The 26,919-nt window shown below is 32.9% G+C and overlaps 4 protein-coding genes across 4 annotated transcripts; 2 read left to right on the top strand and 2 right to left on the bottom strand.

Moving 5' to 3' along the window:
- Positions 1–539: 539 nt before the first annotated feature.
- Positions 540–4,713, top strand: LOC144574659 (NADH dehydrogenase ubiquinone 1 alpha subcomplex subunit). Its single transcript, XM_078324669.1, has 3 exons — positions 540–749; positions 1,359–1,452; positions 4,434–4,713. The coding sequence occupies exons 1-2, from the start codon at positions 639–641 to the stop codon at positions 1,437–1,439; spliced, it is 192 nt and encodes a 63-aa protein (XP_078180795.1). The 5' UTR covers positions 540–638; the 3' UTR covers positions 1,440–1,452; positions 4,434–4,713.
- A 3,446-nt stretch (positions 4,714–8,159) lies between these two features.
- Positions 8,160–11,368, bottom strand: LOC144574653 (uncharacterized). Its single transcript, XM_078324663.1, has 6 exons — positions 10,994–11,368; positions 10,497–10,667; positions 10,175–10,288; positions 9,792–9,968; positions 9,124–9,288; positions 8,160–8,785 (listed from the first exon to the last, which is right to left on the bottom strand). The coding sequence occupies exons 1-6, from the start codon at positions 11,210–11,212 to the stop codon at positions 8,435–8,437; spliced, it is 1,197 nt and encodes a 398-aa protein (XP_078180789.1). The 5' UTR covers positions 11,213–11,368; the 3' UTR covers positions 8,160–8,434.
- A 7,906-nt stretch (positions 11,369–19,274) lies between these two features.
- LOC144549872 (Calcium-dependent lipid-binding (CaLB domain) family protein) lies at positions 19,275–20,776 on the bottom strand. Its single transcript, XM_078298478.1, has 2 exons — positions 20,162–20,776; positions 19,275–19,828 (listed from the first exon to the last, which is right to left on the bottom strand). The coding sequence occupies exons 1-2, from the start codon at positions 20,616–20,618 to the stop codon at positions 19,401–19,403; spliced, it is 885 nt and encodes a 294-aa protein (XP_078154604.1). The 5' UTR covers positions 20,619–20,776; the 3' UTR covers positions 19,275–19,400.
- Positions 20,777–23,207: 2,431 nt separating this feature from the next.
- LOC144549856 (Tetratricopeptide repeat (TPR)-like superfamily protein) lies at positions 23,208–25,012 on the top strand. Its single transcript, XM_078298477.1, has 2 exons — positions 23,208–23,454; positions 23,653–25,012. The coding sequence occupies exons 1-2, from the start codon at positions 23,371–23,373 to the stop codon at positions 24,703–24,705; spliced, it is 1,137 nt and encodes a 378-aa protein (XP_078154603.1). The 5' UTR covers positions 23,208–23,370; the 3' UTR covers positions 24,706–25,012.
- Positions 25,013–26,919: the final 1,907 nt, after the last annotated feature.

Genomic DNA, 26,919 nt, shown 5'->3' with positions numbered 1-26,919 from the left:
TGAACAGTAACTCGGGTATACGGGTACGGGTTTAGTCGGGTACGGGTAAACTCGGGTAGGGTATGGTCGGGTATTGGTCCAAAATAACGGGTCCGGTCCGATTTTTGCCCGTACCCGCATACCCGAGTACCCGACCCATACCCGGGCTCGGGCACGGGTACCCTAGCTGGCGGGTACGGGCGGGTACGGGCGGGTATACCCTTAACGGGTTTTATTCATACACTTGCACTTGGTTATTTTACATTTTACAATACGTGGACCGTACGGTCGAAACAGCGGGTAGGTGCGCATAGCAACAACAGGTTGACCTACTGTTTGATACCCAAAACAAAGGGCCAGCCCAAATTGAGTCCAATTAATTTTAAAGCTAGATTTCACAAATTACAGATTTACCCTTCTTGAATTTACGGGCCGAATTTCGTAGCCTTAAATAAGATCAGCCCGGGAATGAGTGTAAATATGGGCTTTGACACTGTCATCTCCTGGCCCACAAAGATCCAAAGTCGAAATCTACCAATTTGACACTTTTAGCCTCGTGGATTTTCTCATTTTACACCCCGAAGCCACAACAACCCTCAATTGCCATCTCTCTCGAACAAGCTCGATCGGTATTTGTTTACTCTTGAACCGCGAAATTAATGGCGAGACTTCACTGGCTGGAGGCGGTGCTCCCGCTTGCCATCATCGCTGGTATGTTGAACGTCATGGGGAACGCGCAGTACTACATCCATCGCGCCGCGCATGGACGGGTCAGATCTCTTTCTTCTGTCGAAATAATTGCAAGGAATCGTCTAAACTAAAGTTAATCGATTTTGCTAGGGACCAAGAAAGTTTTTCGTTTTACATGAAGATCACTTGACTCTTTTTCCTCTCTTTCAAATTGAGCCAAATACTGTTAAATCGAAGTTGAAACCCTGATACTGTTGCATCTGAAGATCCACCTTCTGATTTATTTGGAAAAAATAGCTACGTAGAATTGTTTGGCACTCAACTAGAAGTAATTGGTAGGGTTTTTACAGCTAACCAAAGTTCTCATCTCATGCAATGGACTTCTCAAACTTTGGTGTTTTGCAGTATCTTTGGATTGGAGTAGATCAGCGAAAGTACATCTTAGTTAAAAAAAAACTTAATAACCCCTTGTTTATGTCTAGTGTAACAGTGGTTTCATAACTATGCTGGTTGAATGTAAGCCTTTTTCGATGTTGAAAAGTTTTCAACATATGTTAGCCGTTTGCTTAAATTTGGAGTCCATGTATTGGGTTAATCATTTGTTGTGTGTTCTTACTTTCTTTTTGTTCAAATTGATGGAATGATTGTGACTTGGGTTTTAATTTTTTCTTTTGGTGGTAAAATGACAGCCAAAGCATATTGGAAATGACATGTGGGATGTTGCTATGGAGAGGAGGGACAAGAAGCTTGCTGACCAGGGTGGCAATTAACTTTTTCTTTATGGTAATTGCTATTTACTTTTTTATATGCTTATTGCTTGATTTAATAAACCCTTTCAGCTCATGAATATTCGATTTAATGCTATCTATTTGTGAACATGCAGCTAACTTTCTTAAATCTACATAATTGTGACTGCATTGTAGTTCGTTAATTACAATATGCTTTACCAGTGTTAACCTTTGATGACCTAGTATGATGGAATGTTGTTGAACAACAGTTTAGGAACACTTTTATAGTGTTATGAAAAAGTGCATGAATGCCACGCTCATTGTTTTATATATTGTTAAATGGGCAAGTTCATGAAAAGAAAATATAATAAACTATGATCTCAATTCTCATGCAAGATGAAAATGCACGCCCTCATATTGATGCATACTTATTCTTTTAATGAAGAAACTGATAAAGTTTTACCATTTTCCTTTACTAATTGAAATCTCACACCACATTCAAAAAAATTCAAACTAAAACCTCTGACAATCTTAGGCTAAGAAGGGTCATTTTTGTGGTCTCAGCTATCTATTTATCATAACAACACTTCTGCAATAAGCAGTGTTATTAGAACCAGATCGGACCGTTCAGTTGGACCATAACCTGGAAGTCGTTCCGGTTTGGTCTATAAAAAAGACTACTTGTAAGGTAACCGGTTGAAACAAGGTTAATTAATTGGGTTTTGATAAAAAAAAAATATCAAGTTAACCGTTTAGAAAAAACCCAGATTCTTTATGGCAATGGATGGGGCTTTTCAAATGTATTTACAATCTTTTTTGCTGAATATCTCTTATTTTCAAACTTTTTCTCTCTTCTTCTCCCATAAGATTGGATTAACCAAAATATACGATTATTAGAAAATTAAACGAAATTTGAGAAAGTTTGTGGTTCTGTCTCTAAACTGCACTCCACAAGCATGGCAATAGCTTAGCTTAACATTCAGTGTTCAAGCAAAACAAGTTGAAGCTCTGTTGGTCCGAATTCTCAACCAAAAACCTCTAGATGCAAGTATCTCATGTACTTGGTGAATTTGTGTTGGGAATTGATGATTGGAAGGCCAATATTTGAGTTACACTTATTTAATGGTGAATTTTCTCAAGGTGTTTGATAAAATGCTCAAACCAAACTCTTCCTTCTGATTTATGGGATAATGGGTTTATTATGAGTGCAAACACTGACCACCTGATCACATAATTAGAAGAGCGCTGGAAAGTAAGGTCATTAGTGCAATTCAGCTTCCTCAATTGGTATATTATACCTTTAAAACAACTCGCACAGGTTTTTCCATTAAAGCTAACATATTTCACCTTACACCAATGGACACAGCCTTTCTGAGCATCCATAGATTACAGAGAATAACAACTTCAGTTAACATTTCTCTCCTATAATATTTCTTTTCTAAACAATTGAAACAAATAAGAACAATAGCTTGGTGGCTCTGCTAATAACAAACACGTCAGATATGGAATTACACCAGTTTTAAGAACGACAGATATTATACTTGAGAAGTTTATTTTACATCTTTTGGGCTTGTACATGGTACAACAACAACAACAACCAAGCCTTTAGTCCCAAACAAGTTGGGGTAGGCTAGAAATGAAACCCAATCGGAGTCTCAAAACCAAGGTAGAGAGTAATAAAAATAAAAATAATAATGAATGTAAGAATGTTACATCCTACTTGGTTGTTCTTATATAAGCATCAAGATGGTACAAGCATTTTCATGAGAAGTATATATTGTTTTGAATGCCGTAGAGCATGCTACGAGTATCACACGTTTTTTTTCTCCAAAACCAAATTCATTGTAAAAAAAATATGTCATATAATACATAAACGTGGCCTCAAACAAGTTACTTATCTGGACAGCAGCAAAGGAATAAAATTTTTTGAGGATAAACATTGAATTTTATACGGTACTTGCCTTATCGGGTTTGTACCATGTGGTACCGGACCTGATAAGATATTCGTTGAACTTTTGCAATATAACCATTGATCAAATGGACCTTCATTTTATTTATAAGTTTGATTTTAGTATATAAATTTTAACCAAATTCATGTATAAATATAATTATTTTGATATATATAAATGTTTTAAAAAATCAGCGGTTGAACCGGTCGACTCACCGGTCTCACCAGTGAACCGTTTACCCTAAGCTTTACCTGGTCAATGCCTGATCCGGTTTTGATAACATTGGCAATAAATGTGTCATGACCTAATATTTTCTTAGCCACATGTTAATACAGGATACTTAAGCTAAGTAGATTGTTAAATTTGTAGCCTCCGATTTTGGTGGCAGCCTCTCCTCTGTTGTACCCTTTCCATCCCTTCCTTTCCCTTCCCCTCTAATTCTGGGTTTTGGAGCCGACCCTTAATGGTGCTGTAGGCACATTGTTCATCCTAATATTTGCCTTGTATTTATTTCTAAAATGTGCTGAATGATAGTCATTCAAAGCTTAGAATATGGTTCAATGAAAGTTACTCAAATGTCTGCAAAATTTTGCACTATTACTCATTTCGCATTTTGGTCCCTAAAAGTTCACATCGTAATTTGGTCCTTAAGTTTCAAGTTTTAACACGTTGGACTTTACCATTAACATCTGAATATTCTGATGATGTTGATGCTTGCATTAGCATCCACAGCATTGGACTTTTAAGTAAAAAGATAATTTCAATCCATTTCACCAGACAAATCATGATGATGTTGATTCTGAGGTTTGTTTTCATTCACTTTTGTAACAAATGCCAAATATTGTGCCAAATTGCTGCAAATTGGAAACGTCAAGGACCAAAATGAACACTTTGAAACGTCAGGGACCAAAATGGGTGGGGAAGGAGAGGACTATTCATGTATTTGACTCTTTCTATGATCGGAAGGATCTTACTTAACCTTTATTTGCTACCAGTTTTTTTACGGAGCAGTGTAAACCTCCAAGTTTACACTGACAAGTCAATGGAAAATTTTGAATTTGGAGTTATTTCTTATTTTCCTGTGCAGGTAGAGAGAGGGTGCTTTGTCAGTGGATGGAAATAAATGCTCTTTGAAGACGTTTAGAAACTTTAATGTCATCTTTTCTGCACTTTTACAAGTTTTAAAACCAGAAGCAATTCTTCGGATTGTTGGTTTCTTTTTATACAACTCATTTGAAGCTATCTCAAATTTGTGTTTATCTTGCTTGTTGAGCTACATAAAGGACAATAACATAACATGCCTTGAAATTCAAGGTCGATTTGCTCTTGTAATTGTGTTAGCAGAAGTTCATTTCCATGCTTCAGTAGATTGTCGGACTTTATTGATCCTTAAATAGGGGAGCAGAGTGGGTACACTCATGACTGGGAGTCTGGGACTATTTGATTGAACCATTAGATTAACTGAATGCTTTGAGATTCTCACAAGTTGATTAATGGACCCAATTCTCACTTAACTACAAACACTTGTTTTAAAGGGAAACAATCTATGTTTTGTCTCAAAAGCATTCACTTGCTTAAATAAAAGAACCATAATAATGGCTACCTGTTGTGCAGTTGTGCTTACTTTTTTTTATTTGACTGCTGCATAGAAAAATCTGTGGGATTTATGCGCATTATACTTTGTTACTTCTATATTTCTGACAAACCGGATAGAACGCATATAGCTTGTAATAAATTGTACAATCTAATGGCTTCTTAGTAAGAGCTTATCAACTCACATAAAAGGCAGTAGGATATTAAACTGAAATGTAACCATCGGGAAGATGCATCACTTGTTTGCTTGTCTCTGTGATTCATTTTGCTTCTTTGCAGTTTATATTGAAAATCAACTTACAAAGAGTTTTAAAACACCAAATTTAGAGGTAGCATTAGAGCAAATGATCACAAAAACATTGGATTTTGTAATGCTTGAAAAAATAATTTGCAGTGAATGCCTTTTTATTTTATTAACAAAATATAAAAAAAACATTGGATTTTGTAATGCTGTGTTGAGTTATACGGTTATACCTCTTCTGTATCCCAATTGTTGGATTGAATAATAAAATAAGATACATGTGATAACATACCAGATAGCAAGACTTACCAAGAAGTGCTATATTTTGATATATTTGAAGCTGCTTAGTAGGATCACCCATGTTATGATATTTATATCAATGACTATTATTGTCCATAAAGTTTGTACCCATCTTTTTTTAAGGGATTGCGAAAACGAGTGAAGAGAGATATCGGTGGATGAAAAGACCATCGGAAGAAATTGATTCTAGGTACTGACCTTTGAGCATCTCTAAGAAAAAAACATCAAGTCTGTCTAAAAGAAGTGCTGTAGTTAGAGGTGCTATCGGGTCGGGTAGGGTCCGAATACTATTATATTTGGACTCGTATTCTATCAGTGTTCGGGTCTGAATTTCGATTCATATACTTATTAGTTTCAAATCGGGTTGGATTTAGATCTGGATACCTATCTATCCGTAGATATTTCGGATTCAGTCTTTCAAATCCGGGTAGACAAATACCTATAACTTGTTTGTGGATTATTGGATCCGGTTCAGATCCGGGGCGGATCCGAATTCGGAGCAGGTACATGTCGCAACTCACAAGCATTTGAGAAACCCTTCACGTTTAAATATAATTATAATTTATTAAACATCTCACATAATATATCATATAATATAAATTAAAATCTGCTCCAAAATATTGAAGGTGAGATAATTTTTGAAAGTAAAATATTAGAGATGGTGATTCATTCTGCGGTTCCAAAAATCCATGAATAAAATATTAATACCAATTTATTTCAATCAACAAAGAGAGCAATAAATTTCAATAATATGTGCAAAAAGACAAATATATGGTAGACAAAGAGATCAAGAAAATAATTAATTAGCTTCAAAAATATTATAATTGACAAAAAGTAAACATGACATTTGATTTCAATGATCTATACGAAAAGAGAAAAAAAATTTAATTCAAGAAATTAAAAAATACTACAAATGATTGTCTGTCATAGTTATTAATATATATTTTTATATTAAATAACAACAATAACCAAGCCTTTAGTCCCAAACAAGTTGGGGTAGGCTAGAAATGAAACCCAATCACAATCATAAAATAAAGATAAGTAGTAATAAAGTAGTAATAAAATAAAAATAAAAAAAATAAAAGTGAAAGTGATAGTAATAACACTAATACTTATATCAACTATATTCTACCTAAATTATCAATTGTAGGGGTCAAAGTCCTAAGCTTATATCATTGACACCAAATTCCTAGTCCTATGACCTAAGACTTATAATACTATCCCTAACTACCACTAGGTCATGGTTTTGGTACGTGGATCGCTAGCTTCCATGCACTCTTATCCGAAGCCCACTCCTTAGGTACATTCTACTCCTTCAAGTCCCTTTTTAATGCTTCATTCCATGTTAATCGTGGCCGACCTCTGCCTCTCCTTGTGTTTTCGATACGCCTTATAATTTCAGTATGCACCGGTGCTTCAGGAGGCCTCCTTTGGAGATGTCCAAACCATCTCAAATGGTGTTGGATGATCATCTCTTTGATGGGCGCTACCCTAAGTCTGTCACGTATATCATCATTTCTAATGCAGTCCCGCCTTGTATGACCACAACTCCACCGCAACATGCGCATCTCTGTTATACTTATCTTGAACATGTTGTCTTTTAGTAGCCCAACATTATGCACCATATAACATCGCAGGTCTGATAGCCGTCCTGTAGAACTTGCCTTTGAGTTTTTGTGGGACTTTTCTATCACATAGGATGCAAGATGCCTGTCGCCATTTGATCCACCTTGCTCGTACCCTATGGCTAACATCTTCACCAATCTCACCATCACTCTGCAACATCAACCCCAAATATCGAAATGTGTCATTCCTAGGCACTACTTGTCCAGCCAAAGTGACATCTCCATCATCTGACCTGACACCGCTGAACTCGCACCTCATATAGTTGGTTTTAGTCCTACTAAGTCTAAAACCCTTCGATTCTAGAGTCTGTCTCTACAACTTTAGTTGCCTATCAACTCCTATCCTACTCTCGTCGACTAGCACCACATCATCAGCAAAGATGGCATCATTTTATTGGGTATTTATATGGTATCGGGTCGGATTCGGTTATGGATCAGATAATTAAATCAAACTCATATCCTATCCATTACAGTATCAGTTCTGGTTCGAATCTGATTCGGATATTAAATTATTAATTTTTTAACCGTATCCATAACTTAACCAGTTATATTTTTTAAACCATACTCTATCCAAATTAATTAGATCCAGGTTGGTTCCATATCGGATTCAGATAATCGAGTAAAAGTAGCACCTCTAGCAGTAGTTATTTGAATTGTTTCCATTAATCTACTTGCTAGAATCTTAAAGGAGTCATTTAATTTAGTAGCTAGAAATGCAAGTGCATAATCAAATAGTTTACTCGTGAGTGTACTAACCCTGTTCCCCTCAGAGAGGCAGTTCTTCTTTCCATGTCAGATGACAAAAATATTATACTTTTTTTTAATGTTATCAGATGGTACCATTATTTGGGTTGTAACTGCACATACAATCTCGCAAGTTGGTTGTACTACTAAACCAGATTTTGCTTAGCTGTAATTAATGTTACTGGCACTAATACCAGGGGTATATTGTAATGGTGCAAAACAACTGCCAATGCAATTGATGTTGGAAACTAGTTATTGCAAGCGTCTCTGTAGTGAGAGAGAGAGAGAGCAAGTTTAGCAAGAACTCCAGTATATTTCTTTTCAAGAATGACATACACAAAGTTAATCCATACATAATGTACAAAAAATAATGTGGGATTCTGTATAATGACGATGACACAAAATTGACAAGGAACACAAATTACAACAATCAAATACAAAATGAACACACCTAACAATTCTTCTGGTTTTTTTTTTTTTTGTGAGAGAAAGAGTTTCGTTTGATCTTATATGCATTAGTTGAAAACTATGTAATCACGCTGAAGAAAAATCAAGAATCTACAAAATACACACCACATCAAGTGATCAAGCTGGTAAAATAGGAGATGGTGATGGTTCCTCTCTCTCCACAACTGGTGTCTCTACATCATACCGATCTAAAGAATTTGCAGTAACCTCACTGTTGGATTCTGGGTTTTGACTTTCGGCAACTGTAGTTAGTTCAGAAGAAAATGGTTCTTGGAAATGGGAAGGCAATTCAAGGTCAATATCGTCATTATCCTCTTCAAAATCCCCTTGCAAAGAGACCACATCATCTGAATTGAATTGATGGAACTCCACAATTTCCCGTAGAAACCGATTTTCCCTTGCGTAAACAGAGTTTTCATGCGCCAATCTTGCCTTCTCAGCTAGTAATGTTTCTAATTGTACCCGTATCTGATTTATCAAAAAAACAAAATAATTAAAATAACAAAGGGCTTAGAACTTCAAAATGTATGATTAGAGGGTTTGTCCTACATAAACCCGAGAAATGATATATAACCTATAACACTAAAACCATTCTTCACCAATAATTACACTTTCTTTCCCAAATTGTGCAAACTGCCTCTGTTCCCAAAATGCATGTTTCTGAAGAAGTATGGAGAGGAAGGACAAGGGCATATTTACATTAATTCTCACTCTGTAGGGGCATACATGAAATTTTGAGGTCTTAAAAGGACCAAATTTTGAAAAAAAAAAATTTGAAGTAAAGATGTGCTATTTACTGAGCATACCAGATCTTCATCCTCACTGGTTTTCCCCTTGTCACGGCCCTCGCGTAATACTCTGTTCTCTTCTTCCAACTGAGAGCACCGCAATTTTGCAAATGCCAGGTCAGCTTTTACTGTTTTCAGCTCTCTCAACAGAAGCTTTGCTTTGGCAGCCATTACATTAGCCATCTAACAAATTAATCAGACCAAACTAAAATTACATATTTTCATACTTCTATTTATTTGGACCTAAATATTAAGCATTGTTTTGTTTCTCCTTTTCTGGGAGAAGCTAGCTTTCTTTTTATTTTTCTTTCTTGAAACTTGAAGAATGGTATTGAAAAAATAATAATAATAATAACAATGTGAGTCCTTATTTTTTGAAATAGAACACTATGTTTACGCTAATAAACTAGATTGCTACCTTTTGATTTTGTAAAGAACAAAAGGAATTTGATGAAGCAACAATAAAAGTGGATTCAGATTCCTAGTATCTCTTGCTACCTTTGAGGAACAATTAGTATTATTTTTGTCTTTCCCATAGCTGGAGGAACAGTTTTAAATACTAATGGAAAGCTAACTTACCATAAGCACCCTTACCAAGTTCTAATATCAAAAGGAAATATGATAAAGTAATAATAAAATATTGGTCCACATCGGAATCAAAACCAACACAAAAGAGGGCACCTTACGTCTCGAGAGGCTTTGAGCTGATTCTCTTTCTCTGCTGGGCTCATAGGTGAATTTAAATTCCCTGAGCTTGAATCTACATTTTGTAAATTTAAATTCCCTCCTTTTCTTCTGATTTGGAGCTTCTTTGTTTCTTGAATTATATCAGCTGTCCTATTCTCTACTATCGTCAGTCCCCCCTGAGAGGATATATACAAAATATACAACTTATAAACATCCAATATGGAAAAGAGAAATCTTGCTTATATGCCCATGAAATTTGTATATTTGCTCCCCATACACCTTTGCACTTGTAATTTAAAAGTACGATCTAAAATACTGCCATGACAGGGAGAAGTATAAGATTTAGATAACAACAATACATTATTATAATATTTGCAATTACCTCTAGAGCATTCTTTATTTTTCCACCTATGTCTTTCAGTGCTTCAGAGCCTTTCTGAAAAGCCGGGTTATCTTGCTTCTTTAATCTTTCATACGACCAGCGTGACTGAGATGGCTGAAATGTTTTACAAAACAAACAAATCCTCTAAGTAAATTTCTATAAAATCTCTGTCAAACCTTTTTTTTTTTGATCAATATATCAGATAAGAAACCAGGTTTTAATCTCCATTCCTAACAATTTCGGTAATTGTAAATTTACTCATGGAAGCTCAAACAGAGGTGCAACACAAACTATCATATTTCTGAAACTAATAAAATCACACCTGAGTGGAGTCATCGACCGGCTGAGGTAGGTCATCATCCTTTTGCGGATTCCCATTTTCGTCCAGCATGGATTTAGCTTTTCTAGCCAAAACACCCCAAAATCCATTCTTTTGCTCATTGTCGTTCAAACTTTTTATTGAAGTGTATTCATGTGTATTAACAGCTTGCACCTAATTATTGCATGTATTTTAGTACAATGAGAGATCACGTAATCTTAATTTTTTTATGATGACATCAAACTAAAAAATGTTCAACCTTTATTCCAGCATCCAATGTTTTTAAAATGTAACAAATACAAATTAAATGTTACTAAATTCTATTCCATATCCAACAAAAAAACATCTAAACATGTATCTACGCCCCAATTGACCTGATTATCAATGCCAAGGCAGAGCATTCACATAGCAGTCCGCTTAACATTTCGTCAAAAAAATAAACTTGAATAATCGACGTTGACTAAAAGTACTTTCGAAAAAAATGTTAAGATTAATGGTACCTGGTTTTGATTAATCCCGCGATCAGAGGAGGCTGTGAACGCGGCGTCAGCGTAAGCCGAAGAGAGGGATGAATCACGGTGCAAGGCGGAGGCGCGGATAGCCTGAGCGGCGAGCGATGACGTGGACGAATCGCTATCGTCCGTACGATCTCTGTACGATCGATAATCGTCGACGAAAGTGGCCGATCGCGTCATCACTTGCTTCCTTCGGTACGCCATGGATTCAATTTAATTGAATTAAACTAATTTAATTTTCGTCGATTATTTCCTCTTGGTTCGTTGGAAAATCTTCGCGCAAAATTTGGATGTTAAAAATGTGTCTAATTTTTCCCTTGTTTTTCTTTTCCTAATTTTTTGAGTAATCAACGGTTTGCTGTTTTTTTTTCTTATTCCTTGGTTGCATCTCCCCGCTTTCTTTGCAATCAATTTATTTTGCATACTCTTGGAGCACAGATGTATAGAAAAAGAGAATAAAACAGCAAAGCATACGGTTCAATGGTTTGTGAGGAACAAGGTGCTATGTTCCGAGTGCAGGTAATCTGTTGCTACTTTGTTTAGCTCGAGTTTGCGTGGTGGCGTACTTTGTCCAGGTCAGAGGAGAGCCACATTTTTTTTTTTTTTTTAATGAACAGAGACATTTGATTGCGATACCATTGCATTAACAGTAGTCAATATATTTAACGACCGTACGATCTATCTGGCTTAATTGAGATCGTACGATTTGATAAGGGGTGAATTTCTGATTTAATAGCAACCGTTCGAATTTTATCCATCTACGAGATCAAATAATTGCACATATCAAGTTTTTCTTTATAGCATATTAGCATAGCTTTTAACAGGCCGACAAAATATTTTTTTCATTTACTTAAAGCACGTATATATACACTTTATAGAAATTTTAGAATAACTAGTAAAATTATAACCATTATGGAAGGTTAATTTTTCATAATTTTATAAATATGTGTTTTTATCTTGTGTTCCATTTTAATGGATATTTAAGAAAATAGTTTTTCTAGAGTATGTTCCATTGTATTTGTGGACTTGAAGTGAATATAAAAATGATTACAAAAGGACTTTAATCAAATAAAATATGTTTACTAGAGGTTATGTTATTTTCAAAAGTAATACTAAACTTGAAGTATATATAACTGCTAGCTTAGTGATTTAATCACTTGAATTTACAACATACTTTTAGAATGCATGGAACAAGTTGTAAATTAAATATTTAATGTTATATATGATGCATAAAATCGATATATATTTTCGAAATTTATCTAACAAAATATTTATACACATATGAAATTAACTCACCTCTTATATTATGTATGTAAATGTCCTGATCTGCCAACGGCTGCAATTGTTATTTTATGTGACAATGTATTGACTTTAATTATGTTGGAGTCTGTATTTAATCCTCTGAACACTCACTACACTATTTTTTTTTCTTTACAATTTCTTTATATGAATGTTGCCATAAAAAATTAATTAATAATATTTCTTTCTTTCTTTTTATGTTATTTATTACAACCAAATAAGAAAGTAATTAGCATGTTTGTTCACTAAATATGGATTACCTTCCTATTCAACAGAGTGGCAAAAGACAAAATAGTTCATTTCATCATAATAAAAAAAATTATAAAAAAAAAAATATTGTTAAAGATGAAAATATTTGATTTAATTTGTTTCTATTTTTTATATTTACTATTTGAATTTTGAAACTGTAACAAAGCACAAACAAAATACTAGTATTTAAAATATAACTGTTAATTTCATTTAATTCTTTTAAATGAGTTCAGAGTTAATTATAAAATTAATCAGTTATAGATGCATACATACAATATGGTATCAAATTCTATGCTCGTATTTGGGTTCTACTTCTCTAGAAACTCTGACATTAATAATTCTATATGAGCCGCCGCGCTATGGCCTGATCTAATCTATCTAAGCAGTCTCTATTTCTTCTCCTTCATACTTTCCTCCTACTACCACTCACCATATCTCGATCTCTACCCCTTCCACAACTCTCCCCCTATCAAATTCAGATACTGTTTTCTTCACAGTTGAGAAAAGGATCTGACGCCACAGACTATGTATGAAGACTTAATTTCAACCTGCGTCAGGGAATCCATCATTTTGAGTCTAAACTGATTCGTGCCTGATTCAACCATGGATTTGATTCATTGCTAGCCGGTGACTCGTACTATTGGTAAGTTGCGGTGTAAATCTTGCTCATCATTAGATCGAACCAACGCCAAAACCCCCATGAAGACTGGTTGACACCTCAGCAGAACTCAAAGAACCTCGCGCGGAATCTCACCATCAATCTTAGGCATTTCTCTTCACCACCTCTTCCTCTCCGTGCCCTCGATCTGGACCAGCCACAAGGGGCCGATCTGTCAAGTTCTAAGACGAACTCCATTCGGTTGCTCTCAGCTGAGTAATTTCCTTGCAATATTTACAACAACTAAATGATTTCAGTATACTGTTAAAAACTTAAAAGCTGACACATATCTATGAGTTTTGCTTCTGTTTTGTTTCCACTTTCCAGTTCTCTACAAACTAGCTAGTCTTGCTTTTTCCAATTTCCACAGTTAGTTCCATTATAAATCAAGATTGGACTTTGATTCAGGCTTCCTAAAGTTGTATATTTCATTTTTTCCTCCAAAAAAAAAAAAAAATCATGTCTCTTTTTTATATGCATCTGTAGCTTTCATCTTACTTCTCACCTGTATTATTTCTTGTTATATATCTATTTCCTTGTATTCTTTACCATTAGGCAAGCTCTCCTTAGTTTTGTCTATTTTTTTGTCATTTAGAGTCAACAAATGGTGCAAGGGGCTGGGGCTTCTAATATAAATTGTTGTTGTAGCATTTATGGAGACAGTGAGGGAAGCTAGAGTGAGCTTCCTTCAGCCCACTCATGGATGTGTGTTGGATTTGAATTAGCTGCCGACTCATTGATTCAAACACTCAGTAAAAAGAAGCAAACTTTTTAGCTATAGCAATGCTGAGTGAATGAGTGAATGATGCGGGAGCAAATTCTCTCCTTCCCATTCTATGCTTGGACTGAAGGGAGCTCCCTCTTTCTTTTTCATTTTTTTTTTCATTCTTTAATGATTAAAAAAAATATGACTTATCTATTTAATTTGTAGAAAGAATAAAATTTCTATCCCAAACAAGCACCAAAAATAGAAGAACAGAAGTAAATTATTGAGAAAGCTAGTCAGTAATAGTACATAATATTATTGACACTTCAAAGAAAAAGTAGCCTTCTTTAATTTGCATTTACTCTTCTGGATCCTGCTTTGAATTAATTGTAATATCTCTTTTTCTTTTTTATGATTTATAGTTGCCATTTTGTTCTTTCCATTATACACAGGTCACAGGATATATAATTGATTATATCTTCATTATTTATGTATGATTGGATGCCTTCAAAGATAGTGGTAAGATAGTTCTATTAAGGAAACAATTTAGCCATTAATGAGCGGCTGGAAATAATCTTGTTGAGGAAGAAAATAACCTAATTTTGTTTCTTTTCATGAGTTGCCACAATTTCTTTTTTTGGCTCTTTTTCAGATAGTTTTTGTTTCATGATTTCTGGAGGCACTTTATACGGGGTAGGCATATGGACAATTTTAACCTTCTTTAAATGTTTTGCTGATTACCATAATTTTCTATAATATAATTAATGCAGTGATTATTTATCAAATTATTTGATTTCCATATTTGTTAGATATTGTTTTCCTTTTTTTTTAATTTATTTTATATTGAGGTAATCTTTTTCTGCTTCATATTTTCTCATAAAAACTATATATAACTACAAATTTTACAAGAAAACTATCAAATTAATTGAACTTTTAAGCACTGAGTCGTCCATTAATTTCCACTCAAACCATATTAATTCAAGGTATGTATTTATTTTTTTGTATAAATTTTTTTTATTATGATAAACTCTCTTTAATTTTGATACTTTTTATCTACGAAAAAGAAGACACCTACTGGATCGTATTACATATTTCGCTTTACATTTGCTTTAATTTTTAAACTTTATAACTAATTTTGATATTTATTATCTATAGTCTATTTTGATTAAAATTGCTTATTGATGTTTCGTAATTAATTTATATTTGCACAAAGAATGGATAAAACGTTAAGTGACAAAACAATTTTTTTATAGTAGATCATTAAAAAATTGTGAAGTTATAATAAAAAATTCGATATATACAATATGATACATTTTAATAATATAATACAACCATTCACTGTTGTAGTTTTCTTTAAAAAAATCTTAAAGATTCAATTAATGAAAATGAATATAGAATATTTATTATGTTAATCTAACTTCTAAGAAAATAAATCATATAATAATATATGACAGAGATAACTTCTAAGGAAATAAATCATATAATAATATATGTTAATCTATATAGATTTTGAACAAAATAACTTGCTTTATAAAATATAACTTTTAAGGAAAAAAGTTATGTGATAATAGAGAGAGAATCAGTTTTTAATTAATAGAAATACTTAATGAAGGATAAAAATGTCTATATCTTAATATATTTTAATTTTATTGTGTTAATAAAACTTTTTATTGTTTTAATATCATCACCCTTTATACGGTGATTTGTTGAACATTTTGTTCCATCTTTAGGTTTTTCTATATACGTTATCATATGTTGCCACGACCATTTGACATTATATAAGTCTGTATATGAAAAAGATATTTGCCTGATCACCCATGTTTTTCTTTTAATTTATCAAATTTTGTTCAGATTTCCTATGGCTGAAATTGATTTCCTCGACCGTGTTACTAATTTTATTTCGGTCTGATCAAATATTTACAAATAAAAAAAAGGTTACATAAAGGTCCTCCAATTTCACATGCATTATGTGAAGTTGATTTGTAAATCAAGGTTTCCCAAGGTTCTTGAATTCTAAATGAATTATCAAAGGTCTCAACTAGTACTACTATTTAGAACATTTCAAAATTTATCCAAATTGAGAATTCAGATAGATATATATATAGTTTGGCAACCTCGGGTGAAACTAGCTAGCACTATTATTTATTTATAATCTTTTTAAATATATCCTGTGTCATGCATAAATTAATTAAACTTTTCTTTTTGAAATGTATTTAGTTTAATTTCTCTTTAGTTAGAAAGCAAGGATAACTTTAATTTCTCTTTGCAGATATATCATTTTACTGGTCCCTCAGTCTCTCTCATTGTGTGGTATTTTTCCTTTGTTAGTACATGTGATATCTTGCCTACTAATTAGTTTCTTTCTCAATCTGTTGCTTCTGTCCACTAAAAAATTAGCTACAAAAAAAAATTGTAGGCCTATGTATAGCCTTTTTGGTACTTTGATCTGAGAAGCTTCAGTAAGGACACATGATTCCGCTGCTTTTTAATAGTGAAAGTACAAGCCTAAAAGCCTTTCTTTTCTGAAGAAAAAGGGTACAACACGTTAATATTATAATGGAAAATGTGTTGAATCCATTAAGTCTTCATCTTATCCACAAGTCTAAATGTGCTAATATCTAGTTTTTTTTAACAAATATTTTATACATGTAACCATTTATTAGTTATTTTCAACATATAATATAATAATAAAAAAATGACCATATATGACTATGTGTTTTTAACTTCAAATACATAAATATTATTCTTGTAAACAATTAGCAACTTTCTTTTAATATATTTTTTTATTATGTTTAAAATGTATATATATATTTATAATTTTCAAGACATGCTTGTTAATGATATAAAAGTGCAATGATGATCGACTTCCGTGTACATATATGTCTTGAGATATATATGTGAATATGTGTTAAAGGAAATTAGCTAATTAAGTGTTCATAAGAAATTTTTGTGGAAAGTAACTCTTTCAACATTTTTTAAATACACAATCAAATGACCATATTTGGGGTGGGGGCACTCATTTGTGGTCATATATATGAACATCTTATGGATGGATGGTTCTCTCAGTGCTTAAAGTTTCACATGCGCTGCCATAAAAACTATGGCAAAATTCAAATTTTTCCATAGCCGTTGGATCAAGATCTAACAATTGATATTATAATGGAATCTGTTAAAAGCTATCTGGGCCCTTCAAATTTGAATCTGGACTCCTACAGTTGCTGTATCATTTCTTTATAGATTTGTTTTCATCACAGTTCCCTATATATGCCTTTCCTTTAAGACATTGAACTTGAAAATAGTAGACCTTGTATTATCTTATATTAGAATTTCCCGCTTATTAATAGATTACTCATTTCTCAATGCAAACAATATTGTGCAAGTACCAACAATGTTGTTATTTAATACCTACTTTTTAGGGTTTATTGGAAATGATTCCATAAATAGCATAGTATAATATTTTCTTTTTTTCTAACAGAGGATCTTGACTTAAAATACTCAACATATCACATGCTTTGCTAAGGTCCTTAGACCTTACCAAATATAGCACAATCCTTGTAAGTCCATGTGTCTGACACGAAGACTATACCCCATTTCTGGAAAAAAAATTCATACCCATACCCTATGTGTATTATCGTGGTCTATCCTTTCTGGTATAAATGCGCGCACATTAGACTCTTTACTATATTGTATAACATATGTTTTCTCTGCTTATTGTAATCTTATTTGAAATTTTAGGTTTTCCTTTTCATGTGGACAGTATATACTTCATGAAGAGTTTGTACTGTAGAGAAAACCCAATATATAGAGATACTTCTCATGATTCTGTCATAGAGATACTCTCAAATGGTTCTTGTACTATTATCTTTTAATAGAAAAGGGAGAGAAATGATTGCTCTAGTTTTATGTTTGGTATCAGATGTACTTATTGTTCGCCTTAGTTAACACCTTATAATGGGATTAATCTACAGTTAGGCGTGAGGGTTTGGCTATAACTTTATAATATATAGAGTTGTGCGCTTTACAAAAGAAAGAAAAAAAAAACTAGACAAGATTTGGTGGGTGTCACTTTCTTGTGTTCAAATCTAAAGGTGAGACAAATAAAGGTTGTAACATCCAATCAGTTCCTTAAAGCACTTTTTCTCTCTAATTCTTTTTTCAAGTTGTAGAACACAGTATGTTCTTGTTACATTTTGCAAGTTTGTTTTGATTTTGTGTTTCCCATGTCATGCAGTAAGTGACTAGGTGTCTGCCAATCTAGGGCTAATATATATTTGCTAGAAATGCTTTAATGAGAAAAGCAACCCCTCGAGTAGAAAATATATATATTTATGTAAAGATAATTGCTAACATATAATATATGCATAGGAGTAGAACTAGAGTGTTCTTAAGTTCACCAAACCTCTTTGTAACTCATCTCTAAAATCTATCGAATTAGAGTTTCAAACAACGAATATAAATGTTGAAAGCCACCTACGTTACGAGTGACGTATGCACATTAAAAAAATTTAAACTTTTGAATTAATTTTATATAAAGTAAAGTGGTAAAAAATGTTCAAAAAATGAATGTATTAAAATTAATTTATAAACTTTTTAATTTTGACTGCATGACTTAGTTAGTTAATTTTAAAGTTTAAATTTTTGTTTGTAGATGCATCACTCGTAAGGTAGATGAGTTTTAACAGTTAAGATTTGTCGTTTGAAGCCAAGTTGATATATTTTTAGAATTGAGTTCACATAGAAGCTCGGTGAACTCAAGAACACCCTAGTTCTAACTCTACAATGCGTTGCTTTGTAAAATTGGAGTGATATTGAGATATGATCGTTTTTGTAAAATAGCATTTGTAAATAATTTTTTTATTAATATATTGTTAGTGGCGTAATGTCATCTAGCCTTTAAGAAAAAAGATAATAATATATGCACATTTTGAGTAAACTAGGATGTTTTTAAGGTCACTAAGTTCTTTGGTGAGCTTAACTTTAAAATTTATCGGAATGACTTAAAACAACGAAATTCAAACCGTTGAAACCGATTTATTTTATGAGTGATGCATTTACATGTAAATTTATAAATTTTTTATTTAATTTAGTATAAAGTTATGCAGTAAAAAAAGAAGATTTATAAATTAATTTTAATGTGTTCATTTTTCATCAATTTTTGACTGTTTGACGTCTTTATATACTAAATTAATTTAAAATCTTGTAAATTTGACATATAAACTCATCACTTGTGAAGTAGATATCATTTTCAACGACTTAGATTCATCGTTTGAAGTCAATACGATATGTTTTGAAGTTAAACTCACAAAGAACTTGGTGATCTTAAGAACACCCTAGTTTTACTCTGCATATATATTTACAAGAATATATTGATAACAATATATAAATACATGTTTAATTGTATATAAAAACATTTTGATAATAATATATTTGAACAACCTTCCCGCTACTCAATAAAAGACCCATGTTAATTCCAACAAACATTAAAATAGTGAATCGGTTGATACACTAACACTGGCACCATCAAACCCAGATGGGTAATTGGTATTAGATATAAAATCATCTCCAAATATCATAGCACCGGCAGCTAATGCTCCAGCACCTAGACCCATGCCCAAACCAGGCCTGCTATTCGTCCCGGTAGGTCTACTCGGTGCCACATTTATGTAACTTTCAGGTACCGCAGCTGGTCCCTGGTACGATGGACCTGTTGTACCAGCATTATATGGTGGCGTTTGAAATGGAGGCTGGTAACACGTTTGAAATGGATGAGTTGGTTGCTTTGGGATGTTATGCGGGGCTGATGTTTGCACGCTTGTGTGTGGTTGCGACGGGTACGTGTAGACCGGGCCATCTTCTATTGCTAGTGTTATGCCAACTTGATCTGAGTGTGTAATGCCTTCTATTGGACCTGTAATTCTGTGCTAAAATTTGTTAAAAATTTGTACACTTATTCTTTGTTTTAGAAGTTAGCTACGCGATTGATTAATTGATGTATTACAACAAGTTTTGAGGCATGGCAATTTTAACTTGAGATTGAAGTATTACATCTAGGTTCTTTGCATTAGTTCCAAAATATCTGCTAAAGAACTCTGTTAGTTTATTCTAAGGAAGACTTTTGCTTAGTATATATCTTCTGTTTTTATTTTTCCTATTAATTAAATTATTAATAAAATTAGCAAACCACATGCACAAACACTGCAATTATAGTATTAATTTAATTATAAAATTTAAATTTTATGACCTGAATTGAAGGTAGTGTCCGGTTCTTTACTAGAAATTCGAACAGAAACATCAACAAACCCTTTAGGCTTTCCAGAGTTTCTCTCTCTTAACTGAAAGCTTGCGGTTTCTTCAAATTCAGATCTTGTTTTATCTCTATCATGTGTATATTTATCCAGGAACTCTTGCATCTTAACAGTTGCAACTCCATGTAGCCGCTCTCTTAAAAATATAGGCTCTCTTTTGTACACCTCGATTGTCAGTATCATTCGTTCCAATTTAGTATCGGTTTGGTCGACCGAAATTGAAAATTTGGTTTTCCATGTAGGGTTTGGGCTTCCTGAGACATCGATCTTTGTGCAGTATTTGTTGTCAGGCTCCAACCAGCCAACTGAAAACCACTGGGGTTTGAGAAGAGAGGATTTTCGACTGAGACCGCGTGCAGATATGATGCAAATTTCAATGAAGATTTTTTTCATGGTTTTTTGTTTACTCTTTTCAAAGATCAACTGATCTGTTAGCGTTTTGCTTTTCTCTTTTTTGTTCTTGTCTTTCAAGTTTCAAGAATGAGAATAAAAGTTTAAAACAAGGGTATATGAGAAGGATTGCTTTACTTGGAGAAAGGAGATTCTGTGCCATCAATGGATAATTAAAGCTATCTTAAAGGAATATGAAAGCATTGAAGGTTTCATAAATCATAAAGCAAAGTACATAGAATCTTGGTTAATTGACAAGTGCGGTTCAATTTAAAATAGCTCTATAAACAGTGGCGGAGCAATCAGGGTAGGCAACATGAATTTTGAAAACCGAAAATATATAGGTCTATGTATAATAATTATTATCTGATTTTGAAGAAAATTTTGTATCTGAATTAATTAATTCACTGCAGTATGCAACCGGCCGCTATTGTATCAGTAGAATATTTTGCCTACTCCTAATTCTGACTACACCCTTGTCTATAAAGCTTAATTTTACAAACAGCTGAAACAATTGTTTTTATTTTGAGCAGAAGCATAATAATAATAGAAATAAACTGATAATTATAAGGTAATTATCTCGGTTCACAAACGGAAAGAAATTCTACCTACAATCAGTAGCATAAGAAACAGAGCAACAGTAAATAATTTACTTGGAATATTAAAGCCCAAGACCATTTTGAAACTCATCAAAAGATCCGGTCCCAATACCGCAACTCGGTAATATTAATTTAATTTTTGTGGGGAAAAATTCCTGTAGGTTTTTCAATTGGATAAAAAAATCATTGCATGAATTGCCTTTGGAATAGGGATGTAAACGGATCGGATATTATTCGAATTCAGAAAATTACTCGTGATCTGATTTGTATCCGAAAAATTATATAATGTATAAGAATATAATTTGATCACTAACTATCTGTATCTGATCCGTTTACACCTCTGGACCACAATAAATGCACTCTTTGTTTTTAAAGTATTGATTTGTTAAACTGCATATACATTTCATAATTTATAACTTGTATTTTCTTGTCATACCAATAATTTATTATTTGTATTTTTATCATACCAATTATTTATTGCTTGTATTTTTTTTTTTAATCATAATCTTGTTGAAGATGTAGAAGCAGAAGATGCAACTGATTCAAAAGAAAGATGAAAAAAATATGAATGAGCCGCCTGAACAACCAAAGAAATTTAATCTCATTTTGATTCAAATCTCATCTATTATCACAGAAAATTGAATTTGTATCCTCTGCATTAACTCAAAAAAGAATCTTTTGAGTTAATACATATGAAACGTCGATCAGCTTTAAGATGAGTGCAGATTAGATTTACATTAATATTAAAGAGCTTCTGAAATTATAAGCTGCGGTCAGATTAACTTTGTTTAAAATCAAACCGACAAAATGAGTTAACTCAAAAGATGCTCTTTTGAGTTAATGCAGACGATGCGGACTCGAGAAAATTTGACATCCAAACATATTCTTAAAAGAGTACAAGTGGGGGTCCGGTGCTCAGTCAAAATTGTTCCATCCGTATCAAAATTCAAAAGTACACTTACCCCCTATTTGGATGGAGAGTAAAGGAAGGAAGGGTATTTGAATAATAGAAGGGAATGTAATGGAATAGAAAGGAAAATTAACATATTTAATATTTTCGTGTTTGGATTATTAATGAGAGAAAATAAATTTAACTTTTCTTTCCGTCTTATTTCTTGTTTGGTTGATTAAAATTTAGAAGATAAATGAGAAATTTGGTGACTATTGTAGGTTTGTGATAAAAAAACTTGTATGAAAATTATATTGGTAAGATATAGAGTTAGACATTTGTGTTATTTTTTCTGAAAATATTTGAAACAATTTTTTTTTCCATCCGTTACACTCCAAATTGCAAGAGAAACCGATTCTAGTAATTACAATAATACAAAATTAAACTTTTCACCTCCAACATAATTTTGTCAACCAAACACAATTTGACAAAAAAAATTATTTTCTTTCTATTCCCTCCCTTCCTCTACTCTCCATCCAAACAAGGTGTTACTCGATTCAAATTTTAAAATTCTCTGTGTAAATTTAAATGACGACTTTAGCTTGAAAGGGGAGGTAGCACAATTGGCTAGAAAAATATCCTAGAGTTGTTATACCCAAAGATCGAGAGTTCGATTTCCCCTCATGAATCTTGGTAGCTATTACCAAGTTTTCAAAAAAGACTTTAGCTTGATATAGGACCGAATTTAATGACAACCTAGAATTCCCAGAGAACAACCTATTACCTATCGGAAGATGTTTAACATAGGCCTTAGTACCTCAGTAAAATCTACAGATCACCACCAAGTAGGCCCTCAAATAGGTGTTCAGGCCCAAAAGTAATTTCTAAAATCGAAACCCAATCTGTTTCTTTCTTCTTCGCCGTCCTCAAACCAATCTCCATTCTACTTTCCAGCTAGAAGAAAACCGGAGAGAAAACCGAAAACAAAATAAATAAATTGGAAACTGGTTCGGAAATTTTAGCGCGATTAAACCCTCAAAGTTTCCGATTTCTTCCTTTCGTAGCCCCCCTTTGTTGTTTTCAGCTCAGCCACTAAATTGCTACTCTTGCTTCACAAGCTGCATTTTTGGTACCGTCTCTCTCTACTCCCTCTCAGAGATATTTCAGCAAACACCTCTCGTGCATAAGCTCTTCACGAAATTTTCGTTATTAGGACATGGTTATTGTCACAGTGCTTGTCAAATAGATTTTCGCATTGCATTCAACAATGCTCTTGCATAGACTGGTTTGCCCAAATCATGGTGCCAGGGTAATCTTTTGTATAACCTGTGCAAACCTCGTTTCTAAAAAGGTAATTGGGTCTGGCTTCATCTTTCAATAAATATGTTTTATTTTTATTTTATTGAAGTAATGCACAGTATGTAAAATATGATTCTGTGTTGGGTATGTTTAAATGTAATAATTTTGGACAACAGAGATGCTAAATGACTTTATATTATACATTTGTGTTCTATGTATTGTTTCTTATATTTCAAACCATAAAATGCAGAGTCCCATGATCTACTCTCCGTTCCGGGAAACTTTGCATATGCCGCCAACTGTTGTAAGGCTTAATTTCATAAGAATTTCTTCTAATTTTTGGTCTAATATGACCAAAGCTGATAATCAGGAGGTTTGCAAGGAGTTAAATCTTTCCAAGGTTACGGATTTTGAAATGGGTATTGATTCAATTGAGAGGCTTTGCAAAATTGGAAACATTTCTGCTGCAGTTTGTCTGCTGAGAGAATTGACTGACAAGCAAGCCTACATTTGTGTTAGTATATATAACCATCTTCTAAATTCAGCAATTGAAGCGAATGATTTCAATCTTTTCACAGAAGTGTTCAAATATTTACTGCTTTCTAGATCACCCCCAAATATAAATTCCTATACATGTGTTGCCAAGGCTTTTCAAGTGGTGCCGGATTCAGAAAAGATATTAAATTTTATCAGGGATGTTTGTGAAATTACAAAGGATAGAGAACCTACTGTGATGAATCAAATTATTTTTTCCATGGCTGATTCAGGACAGATGGACAAAGCAATGCTTGTATTTGGAGAATTGAAGAAGATGAATTCAAATTTTGATTTGGTCACATTTAACACAGTATTGGGTATTTTGGGAAAGGCAGGTTTGGTGGATCAGATGCTATCAGAATTTGAAGCAATGAAGGGTTTGGGTTTCTCTCCTGATGCTATAACCTATAACACAATAATTAATTCTTTTAGTAGATTAGGGAAGTTCGATATGTGCAAAGAATTTGCAAGGGAAATGTCTGAAAAAGAGATTGATATGGATTTGAGAACATACACTGCTCTAATTGACAGTTTTGGTAGAGCTGGTCGGATAAAAGATGCCATTAATTTTTTCGAGGAAATGAAAAGGTATCAGAGGCCTTCGGTTTATGTGTATCGTGCTTTGATTAGCAATTTGAAAAAGGCAGGAAATTTTGAGTTAGCTCTGAAAATGTCTGCTGAGATGGAGTTGAGTTTTCCAGAGCTTCTTGGACCAAGGGACTTCAAAGCAAATTGGACAGGTAGAAGAGGCAAATGTAGGAAATAAACAGATAATTATTGTAAAGTTGTTTTGAACTTGCAGTAGAAGAGGCAAATGTAGGAAATAAACAGATAATTGTTGTAAAGTTGTTTTGACCTTGCAGTGGAACAACAGAAATGTAAAGTTGCATGAGCATATTTTTTCCTCGGGTTTGGATTGGAGCGACTTACAAGGGGCATCAGATCAAGAAGTTAGGGGTGCAAATGGATCAGACATTATCCGTCAGTATTCGAATCCATATTCAAATTTTTGTGGATTCGGATAGTTTGTGAATACAGGGATGGATATGATTTATGCAGATACGGGTACGGTTATGGGTACGGTTTCAGTAAATGGGTATGGATAGGAGCACAGATAATTATCTGTATCCGTATTTTTTATATTTTTTGGATATCCGTTTGTGCGGATACAGATATGTATATGTATTTGTATCAGTGTTCTAAATACCTAGCTATAGTTTTTCTGGACCATAAACGCTAAGCTATGAAATAAAAGTGCGCTAACTCAGCTACAACCGCTATAGATATAATAGCTGACCGCTATTACCGCTATAGCTACCGTTATGCTACATTGACTTTTTTTTGCAATTTATATAAACTTCAATACTTCTATTATTATTTCTAATGCTACATGGTCTTCTACGATAAGTATGCTAAACCAAACTATGTGCTTCTGTTTTTATTTGTGATTTATTCTCTCATTCTATATCGGGAAATATTCAAATATTAATTCTTCATTTTGATTGCTCTTCGCATAGTATTCATTTGTAAAATTATTATCGTTCGTTTCAATTGAAAGTTGATTTTGATTATTATTATTATTATTATAATATATCAAATGTTTAAATATGTATATTGACTTCATTTATCTTATAAAATTAATTGCTCTTTGTCTATTATAATATGTAATACTCTGAAGTATGAACTATTAAATAATGTTACTTTTTAGACTTTTTTTCTTCTTATTTACGTAATTGATAAAAAATATAGACTTAAATTAGTTGTCATTTAGTTGTTACATCAATTCTCTAATATTGATTATGTTGTTAATTAGTAGAAATATAGAATATAAAATTTGAAAAGGGAAAATCGCTATGTATGATAGTTTTTGCTATAGTTACGCTATTCGCAATAGTTTTTTTTTGTGTCTCCTCGTTATGTCGCTATAATTGCTATTTAGAACCTTGATTTGTATCCGTATTTTTTTATTCGTTTGTTTTAGAATCATATATGTTAGAGAGATTTTTTTTTTGTTAGTATCTTTTGATTAAAAGTATGGTTGTGTTGGTGATTAATTTTATTGAAGAAATATATAAATTTTGTAATGACATAAGAAGCTTAATACTTGAAACTTTTTTTTCACCATAATAAATAATTATTCGAAATATATCCGTAATTTATGTTATATTTTTTAATGAAAAATAATTTATTAAATAATATGTTAATTTTGTTACAGTATTTAAATTAGGTATTCGAATTATGTTTGTATTCTTTTAATATCCAATATGTACCCGAAAAATTAAAAAGGGATGCGGATAAGGATTTACCATGATCTGATCAGTATCCAATCCATTTACACCCCTAGAGAAAATTCTCTTTTCATTTGATTTGTTATTATTTATAATGAAAGATAGGATACTGGATGTAATTTGATAAATTCAAGTGAAATAAAATAAATTAAGCGAAGCCACGTGTACGGCTTTTGTCAAGTTTTGTGCATAGCTTAGCTCATTGCAATATGAAATATAATTTAGATGTTTCATTCCCTAGCATAAATGACAAAGAAGATATTAGATACTATTTTGTAAGTTTCGTATCTTATTCTAAATTTTTTTTCTGCGTTCTCTAACCAGGTAAACTTGTTTTCATAATTTTACTTTTATTTGGCAATCTGGCATTCTCTGTGATTCTCACTATACTTCTTGTAACATGCATATGTACAAGCAGAAGTTTAGCAGCTAATTGCTAAATAGTTTGGGCGTTCATATACGTTTTAACTGTTCACTTGTTCTGTGTACTGAATTCATATCACCCACAGTAATATAATATTTCTGTTTAGATCCGGACAATCTGATCAGAATCCACACAAATACTAAAAGAGCCAAATGCATTCCACCTCGGACTTGATTGGTCCAGATTCTGATCTGATGGTCCAGATCTAAAGAAAAATATTCTATTACCTCAGATGATATGTACTCCTGTGTACAAGCTGGACAAGGGA

Source organism: Carex rostrata, chromosome 2, assembly GCF_964058835.1.
Source record: "Carex rostrata chromosome 2, lpCarRost1.2, whole genome shotgun sequence".
NCBI classification, from domain to species: domain Eukaryota; kingdom Viridiplantae; phylum Streptophyta; class Magnoliopsida; order Poales; family Cyperaceae; genus Carex; species Carex rostrata.
Note: the sequence above shows the minus strand (reverse complement) of the source record. Positions and strands in the feature narration are given on the sequence as shown.

Bases quoted from the DNA above. Each gene is read 5' to 3' on its own strand.
- LOC144574653 (XM_078324663.1), bottom strand. From the start codon at position 11,212: ATGGCGTACCGAAGGAAGCAAGTGATGACGCGATCGGCCACTTTCGTC. The intron at 10,289-10,496 runs GTGTGATTTTAT...AAAACATTTCAG, and splicing joins CGGTCGATGACTCCACTCAG to CCATCTCAGTCACGCTGGTC. The intron at 8,786-9,123 runs GTATGCTCAGTA...TTGATAAATCAG, and splicing joins CCAGTGAGGATGAAGATCTG to ATACGGGTACAATTAGAAAC.
- LOC144549872 (XM_078298478.1), bottom strand. From the start codon at position 20,618: ATGAAAAAAATCTTCATTGAAATTTGCATCATATCTGCACGCGGTCTC. The intron at 19,829-20,161 runs GTCATAAAATTT...ACAGAATTACAG, and splicing joins GGACACTACCTTCAATTCAG to GTCCAATAGAAGGCATTACA.
- LOC144549856 (XM_078298477.1), top strand. From the start codon at position 23,371: ATGCTCTTGCATAGACTGGTTTGCCCAAATCATGGTGCCAGGGTAATC. The intron at 23,455-23,652 runs GTAATTGGGTCT...CATAAAATGCAG, and splicing joins CAAACCTCGTTTCTAAAAAG to AGTCCCATGATCTACTCTCC.
- LOC144574659 (XM_078324669.1), top strand. From the start codon at position 639: ATGGCGAGACTTCACTGGCTGGAGGCGGTGCTCCCGCTTGCCATCATC. The intron at 750-1,358 runs GTCAGATCTCTT...GTAAAATGACAG, and splicing joins ATCGCGCCGCGCATGGACGG to CCAAAGCATATTGGAAATGA.